This window comes from Calonectris borealis, chromosome Z (assembly GCF_964195595.1).
Source record: "Calonectris borealis chromosome Z, bCalBor7.hap1.2, whole genome shotgun sequence".
NCBI classification, from domain to species: Eukaryota; Metazoa; Chordata; class Aves; order Procellariiformes; family Procellariidae; genus Calonectris; species Calonectris borealis.
Genome location: NC_134352.1, coordinates 55,369,885 through 55,389,957, shown reverse-complemented (window position 1 = coordinate 55,389,957; position 20,073 = coordinate 55,369,885). Strand labels below are relative to the sequence as shown.

The 20,073-nt window shown below is 36.6% G+C and overlaps 1 protein-coding gene across 5 annotated transcripts in view; it reads left to right on the top strand.

Annotated features, from left to right (window-relative positions):
• KDM4C (lysine demethylase 4C) overlaps positions 1 to 20,073 on the top strand; it is a 295,696-nt gene that overhangs the window by 196,067 nt on the left and 79,556 nt on the right. For all 5 annotated transcript variants that reach the window (XM_075136779.1, XM_075136780.1, XM_075136777.1 and 2 more), the window contains 2 exons: positions 5,464 to 5,519; positions 8,629 to 8,737. In XM_075136779.1, the coding sequence (XP_074992880.1) occupies positions 5,464 to 5,519; positions 8,629 to 8,737 (165 nt within the window). The remainder of the gene's footprint in view (positions 1 to 5,463; positions 5,520 to 8,628; positions 8,738 to 20,073) is intronic.

Genomic DNA, 20,073 nt, shown 5'->3' with positions numbered 1-20,073 from the left:
AAAATGTGTCAGACAAAGTTCATTAGGAATAACATACATTTTATTTTACCCTGTTTTCATCCACAGATATAAATTATATATTTCATTTAGCTGGATAAACATAATTGTTTGGAGATGCCATTGTAATTTACAGGGGCTTAGAGGAAAGGAGAAAGAACAGTTTAACAAGAAAGGGGATCATGTGGGGCATGTTTATAGTTGTCCATAAGAATAACCATTATATGACTTACTATATATCCTTCTGTTATGGCTTGGCTGAACTCTATTGCCTTGCTGTGTCAGACAGCTTCCTGTCTCATACATAATGCTATTGCTGATGAAGTAAGTATGCAAATATGGAAGTGTGAAAGCTGCTTTTTATAAGCATTACTGTCAATATGACTTTGAATTTTGGCAGAGTATAAAAAATACTCAAAGACAACCAAATGCATTCATTTTAAAATATAAATGAGCGTGAACAGGCTTGGTTTTTGTGTGGTATTTATTCATGCAACAATAATTCATATGCAGCTATGCCTGAGTAGCGGCATATCATTCCAAAACAGGTGATCCATCTTTTGGATGTATGTACCAAAGGAAGCATGACTTCACAATTCAGATTGACTTCAGGCTTTTGCTGTGGTTTCTGGCAGTGGTTGAAACAGAGAAATGAAAAATAAACCAGATTAGGAATGCCAGTTGCAAAATTCAGTTTCATTGTAAGCAAGGGGAGTCTTTAGTCCAGAAACTGTGGATATGATCTGTATTGTTAGAAAAAAACACATCATCTCCACTAAAAAGCTAAAAGATGAAGTGAACGTTAGTGTGCTAAAGCTTGTGAATTATATGGAAACTTCTTACTTTATACAGATACTGGAAGAGAGAGTTTTCTTTTGTAATTCTAAAATGTTATGGAGATTTTTTAAGCAGATGAGCAATTTAAAATGGTATAAGATTTAATTTAGATAAGTGTAAAATAATATGCTTAAGAAATTATTTAATGCAAATACAAATGACAAAATTACTTGTTTAAAGGATTTGCAAAGTAATAGTAAATCAGAGATTGGATACGTTCTACAGTGATGCTTTACAATGAAGTCCATTCCTATCCTGATTTTTACACACAGGCTGACAACAGACACAAATGGATGCACAAACTCTCTCTCTCTTTCTCTGTCAGAACATGGGCAGTAATTGCGAATGTACATGTAATTTCACTGCCATCCGTGGCAGGCATACCTGAATTAGGAATATTAGTCTTTGTAAATATCAGGTCCCCTATGTTTCATTGCTTGCACTATGTTGAAACTGGAGGTAAAGTAATAGTCATGTCGCATGGATATAGAACAATATATTGCAATACAGTCATGATTTACAAAATGGATTTAACGGGCTTTTAAGCCTGTGGTTCTTCCCACCCAGGTCTGTTATGAACACTGGTGAAATTTTCTAGTTCTTATGGGCCTAAGTTGTTATAGCCTGTATTCAGCAGGCAGTGAAAAATTATTACCCACCACCACTGTCTACTCACCAAAGATTTGTATAGGTGGTTTTTGAGAAGGGATTAAATTTGGTTCCCATAGGTCCTGCATAGGGGAAATCTTTTTCTAGCTAGTAATGAGGATATTTACAGCTAGCTTCTCTTTTCTCTGAGCTGCCTTTCCTCTCCCCTCCCCTCCCTCTCCCCCTCCTCCCTCCCCCCCCCGTTTTTTTAAATTTGTTTTTCTTTTTTTTTAACCTAGTGTGAAAGCTGTGTAGTTAGTAGGTAAGGATTATGACTTCTGTCTCTTGCAGTGTCTAATTCAAAATTCTTTATTTTTACAGTGGTTAAGAGACACTAAATCTTCAGAAGACAGTTGTTAGCAACACCTTATATAAAGTCTCCTCCTGTGCTATTGTAGCTTAACCTATTTGTGGAATTCCTTTAGGGCCTTGTACTCTCTCTCTAGTTGCATTAACAAGTTACACAGCAGATGATCAGATTAAGGTTTTCCTTAAAAGTAAAAAACACCTATTAGAACCAGGAAAAGTTCATCACTATTCAAGTAATGAATTTCAAAGTAAGCTGGCGTAAGAACATCAAAGCTCATAAAACAGGAGCAAAACGGCCGTTATTTTGCAAAACAGAGAAGCAGTCAGTTAAAGGATTTTTATGGCAAATATGAAGGAAGTGCTTCAATTTAAAAAAAAAAAAATCATGAGGGATCCACAGGTGGGGGATCCACTGAACTTTTACATTTTAAAGTGGAGAATGAAGCTTTTCCCCCACAAAGATTTCTATTGAGTCAGAATCATGGTCTCTTCCCCAGTCTGCAGATGTTATTCTACCTTTGCAATGTAAGCTTCACGCTCCTGCAGAACTGCAAATGAGGTGGGGATCAGATTGTCAAGAAGTCTTGCACGGTTCCTTTTTTAGGAGGTTGTGGTATTTGCCTCTTCCTGAATGGCTGTTCCATTTTAAGCATTATTTTCTACGCTGCTTGCCTCATTTATTTTGTTACTCTCCTGTGGTCATGGAGACGTGTGCCTATCTATTTTTACTGGTTTTATCTGGCACCTCCAACTGTCGTATATAAAACTAACAGGTTGGACCCATTCTGTTGGTCAGTATCTCACTCTGATGGTGGCCAAGCTCTGTTTATAAAGATAAACAACACTGATAGCAGAAAAGATGACCCATTCACTCAGGGAGTCAAAATCAATCAAAGGAAGAGCTGAAGAAATAGATCTTTCCTCTGCTATTTGTAAGCAAGATTCTAAGGTGAATCAGATTGAAGAGGATGCAGTGCTGTAGGATTACTCTCTAGTTGTGCTAAGGTAGTCCTTAGAATTCCTAGGTAGGTTTAAAGATCTGCAGACTGTTTCATGCTGTGGTTTTCACATATAAGTGCTTGCCTTTGAGAACTGAATGCCAATTAGAATAAAATTTCCCATGACTGTAGTGGTACTTTACTGGAAACAGTGCACTGTGCCCATTGACTGTTTGTGGAATTTTTGTTGTATTATTTCAGAATAATTTCAGCATGGTGAATTAATGTGTGTAAAGCCTTAATAATGTGATTCTTTAGCATCTAGTTTAGGAAGGTCTTTACCTCACATCTATGTAGTTCAGTAAGTTTTCCAATTGAGTGATGTTTTTTTGAAACCAAAATGTATTCAGGATAAGAACGACGGTAATGGTTCTTCACATAGCTTGAGAGTATACCTGTGTAGATGGCAACACCTCGTTATCCTAATGACATCCAAAGAAGGTCAACAGACAGAAAGAGAATGCGAAGATTATTTGAATCACCTTGAAGAGTAGTTAAGGGAATTTAGTATATATAGCTTGCTAAAAATATACTAAGAGTTTAGGATATCATAAGAATCTACAAATATTTGGAAGATAATTATGTATAGGAAGAAAAGGGGTGACTATGTATAGTGGTTGAACAGCATCTCAAAGAGTAATGATTTGAAACTAAAATAGGAGGTGGTACAGTAGACTGAATTTGGCATGTGACTGTAGAATGGCATGAAGTTTGTTGACTTGATCTCTCTTTAACAGAGAAGTGGAAGAGTAGATAGTATTAGAGTAATTCTGGTTCCTGCCATTTCGCTTTACCTGGGCACTTACGGGAGAGACAGAAGAAATAACCTTCCGTCCCTGTCTCCTTCCCTCCCTCCCTCCATCCCTGCCGCCTTCCCTCCCTTTCTCCCTGTCTCCCTCCGTCCCTTCCTCCTTCGTGTGTTCTCCCTTCCGCTTGTTCTCTCCACTGCTCCTCCACCCCCAGTGAGCTTTGTCTTCTTGTGTGGGGCTTGATACACGAACAGGTTTCCTAAGATGCGGCAAGAGAACTTCACAAAGATGCAGCTAATTGAATACAAACGTTGGTACTGGAAGAAACAGTTTTACTTATTTTCCAAATGGAGAAATCCTATGCAATGATGTCCTTCCCCATCTAAGCTGTTTCCTCTATTGAAGAGGCTACTGAAAGTTACAAACCGTAACAAGCTGAAGCTCCCACTCAGCACTGCAATAGCAGCCTCCTTATGTTCCATTTTTTTTCTTTAAATGCTGAAACTACGTGTTCTTGCTCAGTCCCCTTTGAATACCTGAAGGAATTGGTATTCTGAGCCTGTGGGTTTCCTGATTTAATAGTCGATGTTTGCAAAGGGAACTGTGATCTGGAACATGTTGGGTCCCCTCCCAAGGCTCTTGTGGGTAAAGTAATGAACCTCAATTCTTTCCTTCACAACTCTACAATAATATTAAGTAGTTAAAAAGGTACTCTGTAAGAGGATGGGTTACCTGTTATCCATGATTTTGGTAGGTAAGGCAAAAAGTTATGTGCTTAAATTGCAAAGAAGATTCAATTTTCATAAAGAAGTATTTTTTAGTTAGGCTAGGTCTTTCTCATAGGAAATGTAATAAAGCATTCAATTAAATTTCTGGCAGACATTGATAATCATTATTGGAGGTTCTAAGATGAGATCAGACTAGAGTATTACGTAACAGTTCTTTGGGTTTTTTTTGTTTTTGTTTTGTGTTTGTTTGTTTGTTTTTTCCCTTGCAAGGGCAACTTAAATTTAGAGCTTCGGGAGAAAAGATCTCTTTCTGCATATAGATATGCAGGCACTGGATATCTTGACTTCATTTTGTGCATTTGATCCTTTGTAGAGACCAGAAAAATGGAGACAGGAAGAAAAATAACTAATATTGGAAACACTTTCTCATCTGTTCCTGTGAAGGGACAAGGAAAAAAAGAAAAAAAAAAGGGAAAGGAGAGATTCAGAAAAGGAGGAGACTGAAGAGAGAGAGAGAGAAGGGTTGGAAAGTAGAAGCCTGTGTATCTGTTCAAAGGCACAGTTTTAAGTAGAGGTAGGAAAAGGCCTGTTTGGCATATTATCTGAGAACCACTGAAATATATCTTGTTGAGCGCCCTGAAAGCACATGGACCAAGGCAGTGAGGTGTACTGCAGCAAAGGGAACTTCTGGGGGGGGAAAAAAAAAAAAAAAAAAAAAAGGATGACCTACGCCATATTCTGTAGGCTTATAAATTTGAGAACTGTCAGGAACAAGCAGATTTTCAAAGTATTTGAGTTGGATCAATGGCTTGTAAGTCAGTTTCTCAGTAACTTCTATTAAACTAACTATGTGTCATTTTACTTTGTTTTACCTCAGTAATCTGTATGGCAATTCCAGCCTTTCTATGCCAGGACTGATTAAATGCCTTTTTACTTAGTATCGCTTTCAAAGTTATTCTGTCACTTTTTTATGAGTAATACTTAAAATTTGTTTTTCTTTAGCTTATTTGAGTTGTTTCTCTTTTCGTTACTGTATTCTTGTATTTCACCTGTAAGGAAATGCAATGCTTATAAGTGGCAGTTTGTAACCCAGTAATTAATTACATTAGCAATTTACATACCCTGAAGATCAGCTGAATAAAACTGATTTGTAACCAGTCAATAAAGCTCACTTTTCGACACCATTTTTATTTTTAGGAGTGTTGTCTCTGCAATTTGAGAGGTGGTGCATTAAAGCAAACTACTGACAAGAAGTAAGTAATATATACTTTGCTTGTTTTAAACTTTATTCCCATTCCCATGTAAAAAGTATTTGTAAACGTAATTACTTGACAGTGTCCCTTTAAGCTGAATCATTGCAGAATTAAAATTACTCTTATTGAAATGTGCCACTGGCATTTTATGAAACAGTTAGATGCTAAAAGGTACATTTGTTTTAGTATTTGCACACACTTACTTGTTCAAAATTTTATTCTGCTGGCCTTTTTGTAAAGAAAGTAAATGAGAGCTCATTTGTCATTGTTTGCATGGGCAAGTCTTATCAAACAGCGAAGTGTATTTTCTTCTTTGGTCTTGGAAATTTGTGATTACAGAATTTAATACAATACCTTTGAACTTCTAGAAACAGTATTTTTAATTAATTAATTTGAATAATATGGAAATAATTCTAGATTTTGAAGTGGTTTTTTTACACTTATATCATACACTGTCAAAAATAGTATTGTTGCTGACATCATGCTATTAACAGCATCATTTTTTTTCTCTGTATTTGGATGACAGAACACTATAGCAAGTAATCCCAACAGATAAAATGGAAAACGTTGCAGCTTAATATTTTTTCAAGCCCAATAGTGGAACAGTCTTTATGCATTTTGAATCTTCCCATAATTAATTAAATTATTTTACTAACTTAGCAATATCATGTAGATCTCTTTATTTAACCCTTTGGAATGCAATAGTAAGAGATGATCTAGCTGCAACATTCTTTTCCACTTACCACGCAAGAATTCATTTATCAGTGATTTGCAATTGGTTGCATGACCCTTGTAAATTGTCCAGTTAGGAGAAGGTTTTATGTGAAACTCACAGGCCAGATCTTACCTTCAGAAAGCATTAATATTGTAACCATTTTAATGGAGGTTCTGACCAGCATATGAAAATTCTCAGCTGCTTTTTAGTTCTGTTTTAAATTCTTCTAAATTTGCTACTTGCTTTTCTCACTAAAAAAAAAAAGAAAAAAAAGAAAATTACAAAAATGTCATCTCAGTAGAATTTATCATGCCCTTTTGATATTTGCTGCTGATAGATTGATTGCATGTTGCGTCTTTGAAAATACGTACAACTTTTTTGTAGATCAATTAAAATGTTTTAGAAATGTTTCATAAGATTTATTCATAGGAAAAAAATCCACAGAGCTTTGCAGAAAGTGACTTGCAGTATAGTAAGTCTTTGGTTTTGCATTATATCCCTCTGTAGGTTTCTGTTACGGATTTATGAAATAAGAGTTCTGTAAAAGTAGTTCAACTCCTGTTTTCCTGTTTCGGTTAAACCTTACAGTTGCTACACATTGTTGAGTCTTTCATCTATCTTTCAGCATTAGCTACCATTCCAAACTTTTGAGAGTTTTCGGAATATTCCAATTATGTCTTTTTTTCTCCAAGAAGTATAAAATCCAACATGTGCATTCCCTTCCCTCCTTCTTTCCCTCTCACATACTGATTAGAGATATAGGATGAGCATTACTTAGATTTAAAAGCTAATGAATCAAACATGGTGTGGGAGGAAACAATTTGCCATATAGAAGAGCTGAGATTCCTTCTTTTCAGCAGAAGACAGCAATTGTTTCGAGTCCTGTTAGGTTGAGAGATGTCAGGGTATAAAGGTTTGGGTGAAGATTTATTGAAGAGGCATTTTATTTATAGCATTTCTGTCCCATAAAGCTTAGAGCTTAGATGGTAAGACAATGTAGTTTTGCAGGTGGGCAGGCAGCAATCAAAAGAAAAAGGGTGTTATTAAAAGTTTAAAAGTCTCAAAGGAAGACTTTTTTCTGTAAGTTAGAACATAAACAAAACTGTCACCATAATAAAATGATAGATCTACAACCTTTATCTGCTATTATTTGGGCTGAACTGTATAACTTGCTAATTGATATGTCATCTTTACGTACAGCTCTTATTTCACACTTGGCCAATACAACTTTAAAGTCACATGACAGCAGTTTGTTTAGTCCCTGTGTGTCATAGTATACTTTTCCAGGTATTTTTGTCAAAGATGAGTTATTGAAATAGCACCACTCTAGTGCAGGAAAGAGAAATGATTTCTGTTCTGCTGCATCACCTTCTATCACTTTTAGCTCCAGCCCGCATTCGTGTTAATCTGCTAAGATGCTCATGTAGGGTGTGTCTCTGGAGGCCTACAGCAACTGGAGCGAGGAAAGCATTCAGGGCTTACAAAAAAAGAGCAGATGGGGTGATGAGACAAGATGTACAGTGAATGACAGGGAATAAGATTCAAGGAATGGAAATATTTCCCTTTCTTCAGATTTACTAGTTGTCTACCCCAAAAAAGATTTTAGAAGTAGTCTCAGAAGGCTACTATTGGTTAATAAACATGTCATTAGCTTCTCTTTTACTTCATTAATTTCAGACTTTTTTTAGTTTCATTTAGCCTTTCTTATTTTGAGATTTATGTATTGAACCAGCATTTGGAAGATATAGGAGTGCTTTCTGATAAATATAGGAGGCACATAGCATCACCTGACAAGCTTCCTGAAGTTGCACTGAAGTCTTACATGTAGCACTGGTCTTAGGCACTTCACAGGTGCTTTCACTACTAAAGGGGATCCAGTTCATGTTGGGCATTGCAGTGATAGCCTATCAGTTTGCTGCTTCTATGTCTTTGTGTCTGTAAACAGAAGGTCTTGACAGTATACTTTGTTTTATGCTTCAACAGAGGTATGGCTGATTGTAACCATGTGTGTTGCCTAAGAATAGTTACTTAGGTCTGAGTAATGTTAATGCAAAGTGCTGTAGGTGATAAATGGCACAGGAATCAAATAGCATAGTCTTTACATATGCACCTGGATAGCATGACTACAAAACCTTTGCACTTAATAAGTTGACTGTGAAAGATGCTTTAAAAAATGTTGCAATAAAACCCCAGTCTGAAATTATATTCACACAAAGTGGTAGTGTTGTAAGGTTTGTTAAATATGTTTCAAAGAAACTTAGCAAATCCTGATAACCAAGTATCGAGAGATGGTTGCCTTTTAAAAAAAAAACACACAGCAAGTAACGCAACATCTTAAACACTTGTATTTCTATGGGTTTTTTGGTGGTATTCTTGACTTGACACTTTTCACAGGTGGGCACATGTAATATGTGCAATTGCCATCCCAGAAGTCAGATTTGGTAATGTCACAGAACGTACACCGATAGACACTAGCAGAATACCTTTGCAAAGATTAAAATTGGTGAGTAGTATATTCGTATATGCTTCATATATTCTTTGCTATTAAGGTGTTCCAATATTTGAAATGTATTAAAAGTCTGAATTGTGCTGATTATTGCCAGGTACAGAGCAGTAAACTATGCTTAAGGTAAGGAATAAATAACCAGAGTTTTATCAAGACGGGCTTTTTGACATATAATGGCAATTCATTAACACTGTTAACAGCCTTTGGTATTTTATTAAAAGAAGTCCGAACCTGCCCTCTCCCAAAAGAAGAATAATAAACTTGACCAGTGTCAACTGTGAAAGTTTCAGTTTTGGAACTGTATTGGTGATGAAAGTGTTGAAACCCAAACAGACTGGGAATATCACACAGTACATGTTTGTAAGGTCTTTTTATTATGTATAGTATTATATATTACCTCAAGGAACTGTTTGTGAAGTTAAAAGGATGTATGATCTGTTTGTTACGTGGTATCTCTACCTCTGGGCATTGAAAAATATGCACAAAACAGATCACACATTATATTGGATGAATAAAAACCTGTTTCCTGAGGAATTTCAAAAGCTGGAGGAAAACATAAATAAAAGTGCATCAACTACTAGCAGTTGCATCCTGTGTTACATCTAGAGTAACACTGTCATTCAAGATGGTTGATGTACATAAGCAGAAGATATGCGTAAGTGCAATATAAGAGTATTTTCCTTGCTGTGTTACCTGAGAATTACTTAATTTGTCAGCATGTGCATCACTATGATGTCATGTGATAGAAAGAAAGTGATTAGCAGCCCATTCAAAATCTTAGGGAAAAGATACTGTCAGTTTTCTGGATCTGCCCCACACTATTTCCAAAGTGGTTCTTGGTCTAACCTTGTACTTGCTTATTTTGAACTATTAATCTTTTCATTACGTTTTCATTTAATGTCATTCTTTTTTTGTGTGTGTTTTATAGCTGTATTTCTAAATGCAGAGATGCAACTTTGAGTAGTTTAAATTGGTAGCCTGTCATTCAAATGGTAATCCATTCTAAATTTTTGTTCACAATTTTAAAATTTTGTTGTTCAAATGTCCTTTTAAAAATAACATTAAACACATTTCTAAAGAGTATATATAGCTTATTATAAAAAATGTTCTTCCTAATCTAAAAATAAAACCAGTAGAAGCACTGAGAATTAATTTAATATGTTCATTCCTATTTTTGGAGAATCTTAAACAGGCACAGACATGTGTCTGGTTGGAAATTGTTAATTCAAGCGTTGAAAACACATAAATGTTTAATTTACCAGATGTTGAAATTCATTCTCTGGGCTGTCCAGACTTGAACTGTATAGGAGTAACAGGAGCCTTTTGGAGAAGGCTTGAATTAATTTTAAATTATTGATTATAGAATCATAGAATCATAGAATCATTAAGGTTGGAAAAGACCTCTAAGATCATTGAGTCCAACAGTCAACCCAACACCACCATGCCCCCATGTCCCTAAGCGCCACATCTGCACATCTTTTAAATTCTTCCAGGGATGGTGACTCAACCACTTCCCCAGGCAGCCTGTTCCAATGCTTGACCACTCTTTCAGAAAAGAAGTTTTTTCTAATGTCCAATCTAAACCTCCCCTGGCGCAACTTGAGGCCATTTCCTCTTGTCCTATCACTGGTTAATTGCGAGAAGAGACCAACCCCAACTTCACTACAACCTCCTTTCAGGTAGTTGTAGAGCGCGATGAGGTCTCCCCTCAGCCTCCTCTTCTCCAGACCAAACAGTCCCAGTTCCCTCAGCTGCTCCTCATAAGACTAGCGCTCTAGACCCTTCACCAGCTTTGTGGCCCTTCTTTGGACACGCTCCAGCACCTCAATGTCCTTCTTGCAGGGAGGAGCCCAAAACTGAACACAGTATTCGAGGTGCCGAGTACAGGAGCACGATCACCTCCCTACTCCTGCTGGCCATACTAGTACTGATACAGGCCAGGATGCTGTTGGCCTTTTTGGCCACCTGGGCACACTGCTGGCTCATGTTCAGCTGGCTGTCGACCAACACCCCCAGGTCCTTTTCCTCTGGGCAGGTTTCCAGCCACTCTTCCCCAAGCCTGTAGCGTTGCCTGGGGTTGTTGTGGCCGAAGTGCAGGACCCGGCACTTGGCCTTGTTAAACCTCATACAGTTGGCCTCGGCCCATCAATCCAGCCTGTCCAGGTCCCTCTGCAGAGCCTTCCTACCCTCAAGCGGATCAACACTCCTGCCCAACTTGGTGTCATCTGCATTATGAAGGTATAGAGCCAAAATCTGTGAAGTTAGATAATTTACAACTCCTAGGTCATTTCTGCTGAATATGAAGCAATTATGTTAATCAGTTATTTATAACTGAGAGCTTTTTCTTCTATTCTTTCCTTCAGTTGATAGAAGATTGCCTATAGTCCTTAGTGCTTTTTAAGTTCTTGAAGCCTCCTTCAACGTAAAATGACACTGAAGCACTACAGCTGTATATACCCTTTTGGTCTCCTATGAGTCCCTGAATGTTTAGAAATATAGTACTTACTTTCCTTAATGCTGTTTTTTAAAGTAAAAAAGTTTGTATATTTGAGTGGAATGAATGTTGTCATAAAGGAACTCAGCTGAATACAATAAAAATGAGAGGCAGGGTACTTTATAACAGCCATAAATGTAGTATTGCTGCAGGTAGTGGACAGCCTTACTGTGAGGGAAGGAAGCACTATAAACCTGGTTTGGCTCATTAAATCTTACTTTTCCAAGACTTACTTTCTGACATTGAATTTATAATGAAATAGCTAGGCTTGTACTAATTTAAGGGAAGTAGCAGTTTGACCATTTCAAAAGGGTCTATAATGATTTAATGTCAATAGACCAATAAAATGCTGCTCCTTGGGTAAAGCAGCAGAGAAAAATCCGCTCTAAAACCACTAGCAGTCTGTCTCCTTTTAAATTTTGGCTTTTGTTGCAAATAAGTTGCTGTATCTGATGGTTTTACTCTGCTCTGTTTCACAGTGAATACCTTAGTTAAACTAAGTCTTCTGAATAACATTGTAATATTCTGTATTTTTTAAAAAAATAATTTAAAAAATAGATATTAGATGGAATTGCATGGATACTTTATATTTTCTCTAAAGCCCTATATATTAGATACATTTTGTAAATTATTTCTCTTGTTTCCTGAAACATGGGGGTCCTCCTTCTCTAAAGAGGTTGCTCTCGATAACCTTGTGTATATATGCCACATCATTCTCAAATCAAATGTGATCCTTACGTTAGTCTTCACTTGCTTACTACTGATGCTACAGAATAACAATTACGCTCTCAGAACCACTGACATTGGGTTCTTTGCCTCGGGGGAACCCCAGGAATTATATCCAAATTAATTCTGTTTCTTTCTCTAGGAATTCCCATCCCTTCTTCCCCCTACTTGGCCCCACTTCCGTTCTTATCTTTCATTCCTCTCCACTATCATATACTCTATACTTTGGAGTAGTCAGCTGATACCATCTGTCTTGCTGTTAACTTCTGTAAAAGCATACTGAGTGATTCACACTTTGATGTTAGCTCTGGGAATCTGTTAGCAATTGATTTGGGCCAGTTTTTCTCTTTGAAATTGTAGGGATTGCCAATCCTGCTCTTGAGCAGCCAATTCCTGTTTCACAGCTATTCTGTTTGTTAGGTTAAGGGTATCTTTGTTCGTCAGTCTCCATCATGCAAAGCCAGAAAGTGTTCATTGTATAAGCAAAGGCAAGTTTTGTACATTGTTGATATTGAGCCTTCATAAGCAATAATTTTTTTAAAAATACATTTTTGGGCCTATCTTTATAATGCTCTTTATGTTAAAGCATGGGATAGCTAATAAATGTGGGCTGTCCTACTATGCCATCTCTCCTTTACAAAATTTGGGATGTGTTTCATTGAATTTTTTTTAAATGAGCAGAAGGCAATGGAAAACAAATATAAAAGGATAGATTACATTCTAGCTTGCAGCTATACCAGAACTAGATCTTACAATGTAGGAGCAAATAGTTCTAGTTGTTTTAAACAATTCTCTTTCTATCCCTGTCCTCCCCCTTCCTCCCTCCCCTTCTTCTTTCCTTCTTCCCCCCCTTCACACCTCTTTCTCTGAAATAGTAAGAAACCCAAATAAGCAGAACATCTACTGTTTTCAGAGATCTGTAGAGTCTGAGCTGACATTTTCTTTAATGTAGCATCTACAACGGAATATCAAAGGAAATAAAAAGTCAATGTTTTATTTTTGACAAATTAAATAACATCTGTGCAAACATGAACATATTGGTAGGCTGTTTTTTATTGCTTAGCTAGTATGTGTACTGATTGCTGTTAAATAGTTTTAATTCACCAGACATTTTGGGTTGGAATCAGTGTGTTTCCTGTCAATCTTTCCATTATTAAGTATTCAGTATATACTAATTTGTTCCAGAGTAAAAATCAATATTTGTATTATGCTTACAGTAGCTCATAGCTTTAAAATTGTTTTATGCAACTGTTTCGTGTTTGCAAGTTAGTGGGTTTTTCTAGAATGCCAAAATGTTTTCATATTTCCCTAGCTGTTTTCAATGGGTTACGTGCCATGTTCCATTGTTGCTGAAAATTTACATGACAGTGAAATGTTCATTAAAAATTAATCCTCTTGAAAATTCTTCCTTAACGCTAATGGATGAAAACAGTCTAAATCAATACTAATAGAAGATTTTGGTGCTTTGTCTTTCATAGGGGAATGTGAAAGAAAAGAATGTGATACATTCTGTGTTGAAATAAAACAGGTTGTATCATCACTTATATTCTAGGGGTGTACACGCATGATATTGATGGACTCTAGTTGACTTTTCATGTGAAAGCAAAAGACCTTCCAGGCAACCTCAGTGTAGAGAGCATCCCACAAAAACACTATAACCTGTAGTTTCTCCACTTTACCTCTCTGTGACTATATCTTTTCTCTTTTTTTGAAACTTATGTGAATGGGAAAGTAAGATTATGCTGGTCTCTTTTGTCAGAGAGTCAGGCTTTCTTCCTTTATTTTAGATTCAGCCTGGATGATCACATCCATCAGACACTTTGAGTTCCAATAGCCATATGGAATGACAATTTGTGATTATCAAGCTAGGAAACAAATATGTTGAATTCAGATGTTCATGCACAGGTTTTAAAATGAAATGGCTGGAGGGATATACCTTACCATATCACACATTTTAAAACAGTATTTTACATAAACTACAGTATGCTAGCTGCTTTGCAGACACATAGTTCAGATGGTCTCTGTTCCAGTGGTCTCCAAGTTTAACAGCAGACATATGAAAATGAAAAGCGTGAAAAGACAGGAAATACACAAATGCTAACTTAGATACTGTTTAGTTACAGTGAAAATATTAGAAGCAGATAAAAGGGAGGCAAAGTTTGTGAGAAGTGATGGTATGGAGGGGGACCACATGAAATTTGTCTAAATGTATATGCAGTTTCAGCTGGTGACAATTTGGAACAAATGTGTGATTTGGAGGAGAGTTTATGCCATGAATGAGTGTTGTGTCAGCTTCCATTCCAACACAGTTTAACAGCATCTAACAGTTTACCCAAAGCAGATAAAGCTTAGGTTTCTAGCTGAGTTTAGTTTTATTTATTTTATTTATTTATTTCATTTTTGCCTTGTTCCATTTGTCCTTAAGTCTCCAAGAGAAGCTTGGGTGTAAACTCCTGCTTTTGAAAACCTGTTTTCCTTGACTATTTATACCATGTATGAGGCTTTGGGTCATAGAAAAGAGACTGTGGATTCCTGCAAGTGTCAAAGTCAACCATAAGACTCTATTTTACTTTGGGAGGGGAAAAGCTTTTCCCCAAGTACCTAGATAGTCTCTGCTTTCAAAAGAGTGCTAATTACTCAGCTCTGATTATAAATATGAGCTATAGTATGGAAAAGTCTCTGGAGATGAAAAAATCAAGCTGACCTCTCAAACATCAACTCAGCCTTTAAAAGAAGGAGTAAGTACTCTCATCTGTCATTCTATTTTAATAAAACATAGGACTTAAAAATAGAATTAAATAAAAGCACTTACTATTATATGGCCAAGGGGCCATATCCAAGCCAACAGGAATATTGAGACTAGTATCATTTACCTTTGTCAGACGTATGACTTACAATAAACAGTAGACACTGTAAATGAGTGTGTTTAAATGTTTCATCTGTTACAGAAGAAACATTTGAATAGAATCATTAGCATCTGTTCCTAAACCTATATATTTAAGATGTCAACTCTAAAATCATGTTTTGGATAGAATACATATCAACTTAATAGCAAAATACATTATCTGCTTTTGATATTTTTGGTGTTTTAAAATGCGTGCGTATTGGATTGACTTTGTCCTTACAGGCAGTTGCTGCAATGCTGTACTGAAACATGCACATAAGATGTCTTTGTTTCTTTATCTGTAGAGTTTCCTATTATTTTTACATTTGAAATCCTATTTCTCCAACAAAATAGAGGTAGAAAATGAGTTTTGGAATAGCTGAAGTTACCCTGAAGCTTTTGATGACCTCAAATTTATATTTGACAAGTGAACCACATATAAGCACAAGTGTACGCTGAGTGAGGAACATTATTTTAAAAAGAAATTTACACTGTGATGATGACTGATCTACAAGCCTTTCAGTATCTGGCTGAAGCTGTAAAGTTCTTTTTAGAAGCCTATACACTTTAAAATTTGCACCTGAAGGCAAATAATAGTGAGCTTGAAAGCCAAAGATTATAGTTTTGAAAGGTACATCAATTCTGAAAATACAGAGGTTTCTCTGTGGTATGCCATTGAAGAATGGAATCAAAGCAAAAATGTGTGTGAGCTTTTAAAAGAACAAGCAAATATTCTGCTGTCTGTCATTCTATTTTAATGATGTATGAAACCTAAAAAAGGATTAAAGACATTTGAGGACATTGCTCATCTTCTGTGTTCTAATTTGTAATGAAATTCATTTGTTAAACTACAGTGGGGTAGTAGAACTATTGCAGCTGTGTTTGTGAAAGAGTGAAGAAACACTTGCAGTGATGTATACCAGTGTTGCTATGCATTTCTGGTAATACAAAGAGGTATTGATTGCTTTTCAACGTTTCCAAAAATATTGCTGGAAGGACAATTGAGGAGAATCGTTATACCATACATAAATTCACGCATTAACTAACTCATTGCACATATTCACAGGCAATGGGAGCAAAATAAACAGAAATCCTGAGACAGATTTTAAAATATTTCCAAATTGTTTTAAAACTGTTAATGAAATAGCTTTAAATAGCACACTTTTTGATTTAAAAAAATGTTAAACTAAAAATGATGCAATAGTTGATTAGTGCAGTATATAATTCGTTAAAACTGTAGTGACTCATTGCAGTCGTACAAAATACAATTTAGTGTACATGCTTTAGTCACAGCGTTCGTAAGATTTTTAATAAGTATGTTAGAAGAATGTACACTGCTGGCTGTATAGTACTTACTGTCAGAATAATTTGCTACAATGAGCAGATCCTATTGCAAACTGTCAAATTTGTATCTTGCAGCGGTACCATAGTATTAAGTCTTATGCAAAGTATGGAAAATGTTAGATATACGTGTCTATAAATAACATCTGAATACATGGACATGTCTTTAAGAATGAAAGCAGAGTGTTTAAAATGTTATCTAGTCCTCTGAATTTCTTTTTACTTGCAGAGAGGACTTTAAGCGCAAGAAAATGGATTTTTCCTATAAAAATTCTTTGAAAATTTAAAAGATCTGAATTGTTAATAGTCCATAATGAGATGTGTAGGTCTGATAGAGTCAGGTCTATGTTTTGAAGTTCATCTCTATCTATACAATATTTTTGTATAGGTGAGATCATATATGTGGGGTTTTTGTGTCCCCACACAAATGGACAGTAATGCAACATAAGTACGAGAAAGGTAACTCATAAGTTAAACAGGTAGATGTCTAGAGGTTAATGCCATTGAAGAGCTAAATTAAATACTGAATTTTGAATTGAATAAGGTTGAGAGTGAAGAATAATTTCATTTCATAGATAATACTCTACATTGTCAAGCATGGAATAACTCTCTGAGCTCTAATAATTTGATGACAGCAAAGTAGCAGCTGAATAACATGAGGATCACGAGCTATTTAAATGGTTTTACTTTGCATAAGTAAAAAAAAAAAATTTTATAACATTCTAAATTCAAAAAAAAATTACAGACCTGCTGAATTTATTTAATTTTATTTTGGCTTACATTTATTTAAATCTCCTGATAAAGCTTTCAGAAGTGCTTACACGCTTTAAAGATCAGAATCCACTTTCAAATATGATTTGAGTATTTGGGGGCAATAATACTTTTTATCCAAAAGAGCAAAAGGGCTTGTGATTGTATTTCATATCAAAGCTTAATTTTTTACTGGTATTCATTTGAAAAATCTTCTGATTGGACCAATAAGTTAGCAAATCCTATTGGGATGTCCTTCTATGGTTATTCATTTGAACTTTGCACACACGGTAATATTTGATAAGTCACTTTATGCATTAGTTTACCTTTCTGTTTGTCAATACTGGTGTCACTGTGTTGCTAAGAAAAATATTGCCTAATATCTGTGTAAAATTTTGAAAATACAGTGTTCCATTAAGTTGGTAAGAGTTACTTTATGTTCCCAGGAATATTAATGATGGGTGCTGGTGGACATTGGATTTATTTATGAATTAACATTTAGATTGTGGGTTTTTTGAATCTTAATTTTTTGCATATAAAAGTTTTCTGTAGAAAGGCATTTGATTTAGAAAATGATACATCTTAGGTAAGGGAAAAGAAAAAGTGTGAGAATTAAAACAGCCAGGAAAGGGACAGGAACATGTCTGCTGAGGTAAGTGTACTAACTAGCAAGGATTAAATGTGTCCAGTGCATGGAAAATTTAAGTAATGTTTTAGAAAACTGGGAGAAAGAAAACTGACACCAGGATTGTATCTGTATGAAAAGAGTTTGGAGACAGCATAATCCAGGAAAGCTTATCTCTGATCACCACATGCAAAAGGTATAGTGGCAGTTTTATTGGTTGTGGTTTTGTTGTTGCTTGTGTTGTTTTTATAGTGATTGAATACACATAAACCAAGGTATTTTTAATTGCAAATTTAAAAGAGAAAAAATTTCCTCCATAATCTTGTATCATTACTGTGTTCAGCATAAGCTATTTTAAACTGGAGCATCATTGCAATTATTACAAGTTTGATTTATGAGACCATAAAGATGTATTGTTCAGTCTTCTAGAAATGTAGCTTTTTATTATCCGTAAGTCTTAGACAGTTTTGAATAAATTTTGCTGTGCTATTTACTGTATACTATATACTGTATATTGACTATTGACTATATACTATATATATTGAATATATATATTGACATTACATAGATTTTAATAAATCAAGACTCCTCACCAACATCAGTGGGTGCTTACATATCACTCCATTATACTTTTATTCCTTTAAAGTCCCCACTGTTTTATGTTGTCTAGAATGATAGAATAGTTTGGGTTGGAAGAGACCTTTAAAGAACATCTAGTCCAACTGCCCTGCCATGGGCAGGGACATCTTTCAATAGATGAGGTTGCTCAAAGCCCCGTCCACCCTGACTTTGTACACTTCCAATGCTGATGAGGCATCCACAACTTCTCTGAGTAACCCGATCCAGTATCATAACACGCTCATTGTAAAAAATGTCTTTCTTATGTCCAATCTAAATCTACCCTCTTCCAGTTTAAAACTGTTGCTCCTTGTTCTGTCACTACAGGCCCTGGTAAAAAGTCTTTCCTTGTCTTTCTTACAAGCCCCCTGTAAGTACTGAAAGGCTGCAATAAGGTCTCCCTGGAGCCTTCTTTTCTCCAGGCTGAACAACCTCATCTCTCTCAGACTTTCTTCATAGGAGAGGTGTTCCATCCCTCTGATCATTTTTGTCTTGGACCTGCTGTAACAGGTCCATGTCTGTCTTGTGCTGGGGACTCCAGAGCTGGATACAGTTCTCCAGCTGGGAGTACTCTCATGAGAGTGGAGCAGAGGGGGAGAATCCTCTCCCTCGACCTGCTGGCCATGCTGCTTTTGATGCAGCCCAGGATATGATTGGTTTTCTGGGCTGCAAGCGCACATTGCTGGCTCGTGCCCAATTTTTCATCCACCAGTACCCCTAAGTCCTTCTCCACAGAGGTGCTTTCAATCCGTTCATCCACCAGTCTATACTGATACTGGGGATTGCCCTGACCCAGGTGCAGGACCTTCCACTTGGCCTTGGTGAACTTCATGAGGTTCACATGGGCCTACTTCTCAAGCCTGTCACAGTCCCTCTGGATGACATCCCTTTCTTCTAGCATATCAGCTGCACCACTCAGCTTGGTGTCATCTGCCAACTTGTTGAGGGTCCAGTCAATCCCACTCTTTCTGTCACGGAAGAAGATATTAAATAGTACTGGTCCCAGTATGGACCCTTGAGGGGAACTCATTACTGGTTTCCACTTGAACATTGAGCCGTTGACTGTAACTCTTTGGATGTGGCATCCAGCCAATTTCTTACCCATCTAATAGTCCATCAAACCCATATCTCTCCAATTTAGCAGCAAGAAGGTGGTGGGGGGACCGTATCAAAGGCCTTACAGAAGTCCAGATAGATGATATCCATAGTTCTTCCCTTGTCCACTGATGCTGTCAGTCCACTGTTAGTGAAGGCCACCTGATTAGTCAGGCATGATTTGCCCTTGGTGAAGCCACATTGGCTATATCCAGTCATCTCCCTGTCTTCCATATGCTTCGATGTGTCTTTCAGGAGTCTCTGTTTTAGATCTCGCTGGGCACTGAGGTGAGGCTGACTGGTCAGTAATTCCCAGGGTCTTCCTTTTTACCCTTTTTAATAAAGGGTGCGATATTGCCTTTCCTCTAGTTACTGGGGACTTTCACTGACTGCCATGACTTTTCAGATGTGATGGAGAGTGGCTTAGTAACTACATCAGTCAATACCCTCAGGACCCTAGGATGCATCTCATTCGGTCCCATGGAGTTGTGTAGGTTCCTCAGGTGGTCTCAAACCTGATCTTCTCTTACAGTTGGAGGGACTTCATTCCCTCAGTCCCTGCCTTGAAGTTGAGGGACTTGGGAGATGTGGGAAGAGTGATTACCAGTGAAAATTGAGGTAAAAAAAGTTGTTAAGTACCTCAGCCTTCTCCATGTCGGTTGTCACTAGTTCTGTCTCATTTATCAGGGGGAGTACATTTTCTTTAATCTTCCTTTTCTGACCAACATACCTGTAGAAGACATTCTTATTATCCTTTACATCCCTTGCCAAATTCAGCTCCAACTGTGCCTTAGCTTTCC